Below are 9068 nucleotides of genomic sequence, written 5' to 3'. Positions count from 1 at the left end.
TACAATGAGCTTATTCTTTCGATACCCCGTTATGGATAAATATTACCCCCGGTAGAAGATTATCTATATTTGGTACAGTAGCAGCTTACACATCAGCTTGCTTTCTTCTATAAATAGAGGAGAATTCAGTTCATTATGTACATAAGTTTGAAGTTTGAATAATATATCAGTTTCTCTCTATACTTGTCTTTAGTTTACAGTCTTTATTTTATAACAAGCATATGTATATAGTTTTACTAATGATTTGCAATTCTTAGCTAAAAGCTACTATGTAAGTTTTGCAAACGACACAGAAAATATAAATCGCACTGAGCAAGGTCGGTGCGACAAGCTCCAATTCTTCTGGTTGTTTCTCCAAATTACAATCTATTGATGTGCCTTTATGGTTATATTTTGATTCCATTATTTAATAAAGTTGTACTCCTATTTTATACTAGCACATTATAAATCAAATTGTTGGGCCCCGTGCAATATCCAAGTCTATTATCTTAACGGACGTACGAACGCTCCCTAACTAGCTGATTTTCAGTAGGGAAAACTATACTATATAGCCTCTCCAAAAAAATAATAATCGAAAAATATATATTTTTTATATTAAACATATAATATATATATTTTATACATAATTAATATATTAATGTTTGTATCTTTGACTAGAAGATATAATTATTTTTGGCCGAGCGGTCAAATGAGGAACTTGGCCTATAATTTTATTTTTGAGCTTCTTGGAAAGTCCAATGATTTTTAGCAAGAACTTATCTATATTCTTAGAGCTCAATTTTATGAAAACGGATCTCAACTTTCCCACCAAACAGTGCTATTAAAAGTTTATACTATCCAATTACTTAAAAATTAATTAAACATTAGTTTATGATCAGACAATTATACTGAGAGGTAGTATAATTTTACACTATTATTGTATGTACGTAATTAGAAAAAGAAAAGAACAAGTTAGATTGAAAGTTTGAAACTATCAGTATACTTATATTGAAGAGTATTTTGTTGTTCATCTTTCATCTAATCTCAAATCAAATTATCAGGGGTTTCATTGTCTCTCGTTTGTCTTTCCTGGAGTAATCAATTTCATATGATTGTGCAAAGATATTTATGATGAAATAAAATACTTCAACTACATGCTTTTGTATGCAACAAGGTTTGAACCTGTGACGAGGCGGACCTATGTGTAACCTTGAGGGGTCCTAAACTTCGACAAAAATCTTATATATGTATATGCGTATATGTTAAAAATGATCACTAAAAACCTTTAAGAGGCACTGGTTGAAGAGAATAGCGGTGCCCCCTGACGTGTTAAAATCCTTGGTCCACCTCTACCTGTGAGGTGCGTCCAGCACACACGTCATGGACTGCGTCTAGCACTTCAATGTGATACAACAACATAAAGATTTCCGCTATATAGTCCCCGGAAAAATCGAATCCTCTACAGAGTAAACAATGGCTACAGAATACAATCACCCTAAGCCAATATCATGGAAGACAAAGGCAGTTTAGTCACTCAACTGGTACAAGGCAATATTACATGGAAAACCCATTATGACCTAGTGCTCCTGGAGTTCATTTGTCTGACTGAATATATGTTACCTGATCTGTCTTTGAGTTAGAATTGTTTTCGTCGTGAGACTTCTAACCCAAAGACAAGTCCAAAGTCCTTTCATTTAAGTCTTGTCGTTGTGGAGGTTTTTTCTGCGGAGCCTGAAAGATAAAAACACAATTCAGATACTCGTGCACATTATCATCTCATGCGATCATCAATAGACTCATGAAATCTGAATTGCATTTGGAGCCAGAAAACAGGAGTGTATAACCAAATAAAAGTTCAAACAGAAGAAAAACGAGTGGGGAGAGAAATCATGACCTATTTTCTCAAAAACACTTCCTGAGAAGCTAAAGAAAGGCATCAAACAGAAAAAGAGAGGAGAAAAGGTTAAAAATCTAAAAATCTGGCAGGTCGGGATGCACTATAAAAAAACAAAGATCAAATAGAACAAAAAAAAAAAGAAGAACCAAATGAATGAATATTAGTTGTATGAAGTCATAGCGTGAATCCAATTACTTTAAAAAAGATAGAACCTACAACTGTCATATACCTTCCGATTCTCATTTGAAAAAGCTCCAAGCCATTCGTACAGCAAATGAAAATGCAAATAACCTTACTAAATTATTTTTAAATCTTTTTCCTTTGGCTCTCTTTTCCCACAATTTTCATACAGCAGTCGCAAAGATATTAAAGTACCTGAATCTCTTCCATGGGCATGTCGTTGATGTCGGGTTTTTCATCATAACCATCTGCCTGAGATGTTGGCTCTTCACTATTTGTGTCACTCTCAATTGCTTTAATATCATCTTCAGCTTGTTCTGATGCGTCATTCTTTTGTTCTTCAAGCACGTTAATCTATCTCAACCAATTTTAAGAAATGAAAAAGTATACTCACACAGCACAAAAAATCTGATTATCTTCATTGACATACAAGCACCATAGAGTGGGTTGCTCTAGTGGTAAGCACCCTCCACTTCCAACCAAGAGGTTGTGAATTCGAGTCGCCCCAAGAGCAAGGAGGGGAGTTCTTGGAAGGAGGGAGCTGAGGGTCTATCGGAAACAGCCTCTCTACCCCAGGGTAGGGGTAAGGTCTGCGTACACACTACCCTCCCCAGACCCCACTAGTGGGATTATACTGGGTTGTTGTTGTTGACATATAAGAAGCAATCTAATTGAAGGAAAGAAATATAAGAAATATCATAACACAATTAGAGAAGATTAGATTTGGCATTGCCTCTTTATATCCACGAGACATACTGAGAATGTCCACAATTCGAATGCAAATTGCCTTGCCCCTTTTAATGGCACAAGCGCCCAAACATCTCAGCATGTCTCTGAAGGTTTTCAAGAAGTTACCGAAAGGACCTTCCCTAGGCAGTAGGTGGCAACCTAGCAAATCGCATAATATGGACTTCAACTATCTAAAAAGACATCCTTTAATTGATCGGCTCTCCAGGGCTCAAAAATCCAACCGGAAAACATAAGGATGATTAACAATATATGTAGAGAATTGAAAACAAAGGTACCAAACTGCCCCCCCCCCCCCCCCAACACACACACACTGTTTTACTCCCTAACGTTTCAAAATTTATGCCAACTTATGTCATTGACATTTTTCTCTGTTTCCAGATCTTGCTACAGAGACAGAGCTAGGGGAAGGAAAGGGGGTTCAATTGAATCCCTCTCGTCAAAAATTATAGCGCACAAATAGGGTGAAAATTATTATTTTTGACATATATAAACTGTTGAATGCCCTTAATAATAAGGGAATATTGTAGTGTAGTGGTAAATTGTGTTCAAAGTTGCTTTAGGTCATAGATTCAAAAACCAACTATGACATTCTAGTACTTTTTTTTAAACCACCGGCTCTGCCGCTATCTTGCTAATCTCATAATTACACACCAAATAAATCAGCAACACGAGAATAACATAAGGAAGTCTAAGAGTACTTCCTTGTCAAAAAAAATGAAGTCTAAGAGTACTTCTATTTAATCAGTATGAGGTCTTAAGAGTACTCAGCCTTCTATCATGTTTGAATCTGCACGACGGAAAAGGGGGAACAAATAGATGGAAAAGAACGAACGATTCGGTCATACGTAGAAGAGTCAAGCTAAATTAGGTGAAAAGGGAGAATTATACTTCTCAAGGGGATAAAACAGAATCTTTTTGGTGGGATGGAGAGGGAAAATGGTTGTCTATAAAAACTAGCACTTCATTACCTATAAAGATGGTACTACAACTTCAAAGCATATAAAAGTCAATCAGAGATTCAGGCCACCACCAATTCTCATATTAACAACTTGCACCATAGAAGAGTAGTTATATGGTTCTTGTGCCACAGTTTGTTCCCCAACTGACTAAAAGATCCACAAAGAACTCTGAATTTCCCACGTTTCAGGACATAATAGCTAAACACTTGCTTCATCTTAATCAAAAACTATACATCAGTCCTGCGGTTAGACATATCCCTTAACCTCACTTCCCAAAAATTCAACTGGAGTTTCATCTTCTTCCCAAATATCTAACCAATAGTAAGGCAGATCAAGCATTTTAAGTCGTTGACTGTAGTGTACCACTATACCTAACTACTCTCTCATGACAATGGGTGTGAACTTATCAGGTCGAGGTGAAACCAATGTGTGCCCGTGCAAGACAACTCCAAATGCCACACATCCACCCCCTTACCTTCCTATTAGGTGGCACTAGCAAGATCTAGCTAAGGTAAGAAACTTCCTGTCCGCTCCAGTGAACTATGGTCTCATGAACTGAATTTCTTTGCCTTCTATGTACAAAACGAAACACTATATCCGCCTTAGCTTACAAGTTCTTCCAAACCCCACTACATATAAAAAAAAAATTTAGACAGATGGTGTCTGAACTAGCATGCTCATCTCGACTATTCCATCACATACATGCTACCTCCCACCAACATACCAACACATGTACTTAAACCCAGAACCCTAAACCATCATCCACCACCTAATCCACTTGGAAAAATCTGATCTTTTCCCCATAGCACAGCATAAGAAAGAGTACATCCGACGAAAATAAAATATAACAGAAAAATGAAAGCTCGTTGAAATTGCTCAACATTGTTAAGTGTGCTTATATGTTAGTGCTATATACAATACACAGTAGATAAAGTTCATCTCCGATAATGCACACACAATTTTGTAGGTTAAAAGAAGTAATTAGTCAGATTAGTACCGGAATGTACTTGAATTTGCGCTTAGGTGGCTGCTCATCTATGAAGCCGTCATCTTTAGCAGAACTATTAGTAGCGCCGTTACTGTTCTGGCTCGAAGTAATGGGTGTCCATTTAAAAAGCAGGAGATGAGAGCCGTTACTGCCGTTAACGCCACCGTTAGCAGTTGGACGATTGTTGTTGCCGGAGCTAGGCGGCGTTCCGTGGATCCATTTCTTCTTCCACCTCCGAACCGGCCCAGTAAATACAGTTGTCGTCGGCGCGTACCTGTTAGATGACCGGCCTAGTCTGGCCCCTACTCCGTCCATTTACGACGGCGAACCGGTCTTGACTCCGCGGCTAATTATTCTTCTCCGATCGTTATGCCTTATTAAAAAAATAGAGTTTTTCTTTTTTCACTATCCGATAAAAGAGTTTAAAGTAGGTCGGGAAGTGAGTCACACCTGTCTAGCACAATGAAAATTTAGGAGCAAAATAAACAGCTTGCATATATTAATGAAAAGATAATTTAAGATTTAAACTTACTTCTTTCCGTCTACTTTCAAAATAGATAACACATTTCATTCTCAGCTCAATTCAATATTTTAAAATTAAAATTTAAATATTCAAAAATTTATACGAAAAATACTATAAGTTATAATTTTTCTTATGTTAATATAATAAAAAATATATTTTAAATGTTGGTCAAATTTTATATAATTTAACTCCCGATAAGTAAAATATATCATCTAATTTGAAACGAAGAAAATAATTAAATTCAAAACATAAATTATTAAAAGCATATTTAAAATATACACATCAGACGCTTATTGATTTGATGCATGTCTTGACACGAATAAATTATTTTGTACAAAAGATAGTGTATTTTTTTATCCAGAACATAAATCTTAACCACTAAACAAAAAGTTCGATTGTCATGTTGCATTATGTTCTTTCATCTAGATGAAAATTACATATTCCTAGCTATTTGACCAAAAAGTATAAATAGAACTATTATATTTATATAATAACGGGTTAAACCTAATTAATAATAATATTTTTATGTGCGAATCTTGAAAACGCGAATTTTAAAAACGTGTGTGAGGTGAGACAGATCCATTTAGGGGTTGACAATAACAAGCATTAAATAGTCATAAAGTATAAGTAATAATGGAAGAGTGGCTGATAATAAATAGCAATAAATATCATTTGAGTAAATAGGATGAGTGATTCACCCAATAAATAATAAGTTAGGTGATTATTACTCCTCACAATGATGGGTGATAGACAAATCTTAGAACATTCGAAATCTTCTCGGATCTAATGGAAAAGTGAAGGATAATATGAACAAGAATCTTGATAAAAAGGTGTTCTTTGTATCTTTTCAAGAGGAAGAGAATCTTTTAGCTACTCTTATCAAAATGAATATCACATGTCCCTATTCATTATCTTTTTTCCTATTTATATGGGACATACCCCCAATAAACCCTAGTAGTATAAGTACAAAGAATATCCAATGGAATATTCTCTTTAATATCATGCCCTAATAAACTAGCCGTTACAGCTCTTTTTACGACACTCGACACCGACCATCTTCTGCATCTCGACCACGGGTTTTGCCATCTCCTGGTCGACCTCAGCTGACTCTTTTCTCGATATTGCTTAGTGTAACGCCCCGTAAAATAAATTTCTAATGATTTAAGATTTTAAAATGCGCCAACGGTATTTGTGAATAACGTATTTGAGTATTAAAGGAGACCTATGGGATAGAGCCACATCATGTTGAATTGATAATGTATGTTTAAGGTGTGGTGGAATATACTATAGAGTTTTGGGAATGGCAAGAACTTGTGTGGAACAAGTTGGACACAGTAAGTGAAAATGATGTTTCAATTGGCATAAGACCCAACTTCATATGAATAGAACTCCCTCAATATAATGACTTAGGTTGTGATCTACTTATCAAATTAAAGCCCTTTGAATCTAGTTTCCAACGCATTAAACCGTTTGTCATTTGAATATGTATACAGAAAGTTGTGGCCATTTTATTGAACATGTATCATATGCGCATCCAGATGCGCGACCGCGTATATTTGAGAGTTTCTGCCTCAAGTGCGTGGCCAATGCGCGGCCGCGCATGTAGGAACCCATTAAATACCCCCAAGGACGGGTATAAAGAGGGGTTAAGTAATTTCTTCAAGATTAGGGCTTTCTCTCCACCACAGATCCGGCCAAGGCTTCAAATACACATCTAAGGTGAGTTTTTAAGTGTGTTTTTATGATGATTTCACTTCTCAATCACTAGTTACAACAAGGTTTTGTATTGGATTCCATAGGATTTCCTCAAAATTTTAAGAACACCCCAAAAGTTGACTTTCAAAATTTGGTCTACAAGAGGTAATATTTCACCCTTAAACCTACATGCATGGATTGTTAGTGAATAAATAAGAAAGGAATAAGTACTAGCACTTATGAGATGGTGATTGGAAGCCATAAATACTTAAACTAGATTATTGGGTGTGGTAAAAATTTTGTAACGAGTTAATTAGTAAAATTTGATAGATGTGAGTTCATTGATGATTATAATGATGCTAAGAAGGTAGTTAGTGGATAAAGAATGTTGTAGTATCTCTTGTTGGTGGTAAGGAGGTATTGTTGGAGGAAGAAACAATATTACTAGAGGTAGTTGAATGCTATGCACTCTAGGTATTTGATAAAATGCCAAAATGATCAAAAACCTGGAAATATTTACTAATATTGATCCAATTGAATTGTGTTGATGTAGATTGAAGTTGTAAGAGTAGTTGGTGGTTTTAATATCGCTAAAGGGCTCCATCAAGGTATGTTGGCTAAACTTTCTCTCTTGGAATTGAATTTCATAATGTTCCCGTAAGTTTCAAAGTATGGGTTGCGTATTAAAATGTTATGGCTTTGAATCGTATTTCAAATAAAAGCTAGTATGGCAAATCGTGTGAGAAAATCTCAATATTCTTAAGACTCTTAATTGCTCATATGTGTACCTAAAGTCTTGATTGGAAATGTCTTATTGTTGATAACCTATAAAGGTGGTTGGAAATGAAATAATTGAATTGGGGATATAAAGTATGGCCAACGTGTCAAGATTTTAAGTTATGACTGTGGCTAGTCGTGCAAATGATTTGAAAGAATGCGATAAAGAATATGAAATGATCCTCGACTCAACAGTGTTAAAAGTGATTTGAAAAAATAGAATTTGCCTAAGAGCTTTTGTACTCAATTCATGCCCATTAGTGGCTGCTTTAACTAATGTTTTGCTTTATAAATATATCCAGTGTGATTCGAGTTCTATATACTCATGTGTTGAAATTGTACATTGTCATTTCTGGGGAAGAGTATTGCATGAGTAAATGGTGTATTGATTGTTTATGATTTTTCATGTGTATTTCTACTGTTGGTTGGTATGCCTCATTCTTTTGGGAAGAAACCATTTGTGTTTGAAGTTCCCATTTCAAATAGATTTGAAGTATATGATTTCTGAAATATTCTATATGTTGATATTTGATGGTGATCTTTGAAATTGAAAGAGGTGAAAATGTGAAATATGAAATACGGCCATCGTGCCAGGAATAAAGAATCATGTGAATGGCCAAATGAGCCAAAGGAATATTGTCGTTGTGAATGACTGGAAATACTAATGAGAACTTTTACAATGTGAAAGATGTTGAGGTGAGTACAATTGTATTTATTTTACCTCTATGTGCAAATAAAATAAATAAAATATTTTTAGGAGCATCATTAGTAAAACCGAGGAAGGGTGGGTCATAATGCCCACACCTGAAACTACACGTGCCGGTGTAGGGGTGGATTGTGGTTATTCCCCTTATTTGGGATAAAATTATAATATTATTCCCCTTAATTGGGATGAACTGGTAATAATTGTGGAAATGGAAAAGTCAACCCATACGGCATATGTGGGAAGACGGCCTAGCTGGTCGGGTGGAGATCAGACTCCATGTTGTGCACATGGTGGTACTACTCTTGGTAACAACTTTCTTTCACATCACCTGTCAAACCACATTGTCCGTGGGGAGATGGTCTAGCCGATCGGGCGTGATCGGACTCCGTGCTAACAAAGACGGTGAAATATCGGTGCTAATGATCTCCCAACCAAAATTGTATATGAAGTTCGTATTTTGAAAATTATTATGTTTTAACTGGACATTTGGATATTGTTGATTGAGATTTGCTGTTTATATGTGTTGCATTTTCTTATATGGGCATTCTATTTTGAAAGCGGAGTTTTAGCTATACATACTAGTGTTATTCGACAGTACTAACGTCCCTTTTGCT

At 35.7% G+C, this 9068-nt stretch overlaps 1 protein-coding gene across 1 annotated transcript; it reads right to left on the bottom strand.

Annotated features, from left to right (window-relative positions):
* Nucleotides 1-1384: 1384 nt before the first annotated feature.
* On the bottom strand, nt 1385-5208 carry LOC107788740 (uncharacterized). The gene is made up of 3 exons (XM_016610445.2): nt 4763-5208; nt 2252-2410; nt 1385-1710 (listed from the first exon to the last, which is right to left on the bottom strand). Exons 1-3 carry the CDS (start codon nt 5066-5068, stop codon nt 1642-1644), a joined length of 534 nt encoding a protein of 177 aa, XP_016465931.1. The 5' UTR covers nt 5069-5208; the 3' UTR covers nt 1385-1641.
* Nucleotides 5209-9068: the final 3860 nt, after the last annotated feature.

Source organism: Nicotiana tabacum, chromosome 23, assembly GCF_000715075.1.
Source record: "Nicotiana tabacum cultivar K326 chromosome 23, ASM71507v2, whole genome shotgun sequence".
Classification (NCBI taxonomy): Eukaryota; Viridiplantae; Streptophyta; class Magnoliopsida; order Solanales; family Solanaceae; genus Nicotiana; species Nicotiana tabacum.
The sequence above is the reverse complement of the archived record's forward strand: the minus strand, read 5'-3'. Positions and strand labels throughout refer to the sequence as shown.

What these genes read in the sequence shown, in the direction of transcription:
- LOC107788740 (XM_016610445.2), bottom strand. Translation starts at nt 5,068, where the DNA reads ATGGACGGAGTAGGGGCCAGACTAGGCCGGTCATCTAACAGGTACGCG. An exon ending in GCAAATTCAAGTACATTCCG is followed by an intron (nt 2,411 to 4,762) that starts GTACTAATCTGA and finishes TGGTTGAGATAG; the next exon opens with ATTAACGTGCTTGAAGAACA. An exon ending in TGCCCATGGAAGAGATTCAG is followed by an intron (nt 1,711 to 2,251) that starts GTACTTTAATAT and finishes TTTATCTTTCAG; the next exon opens with GCTCCGCAGAAAAAACCTCC.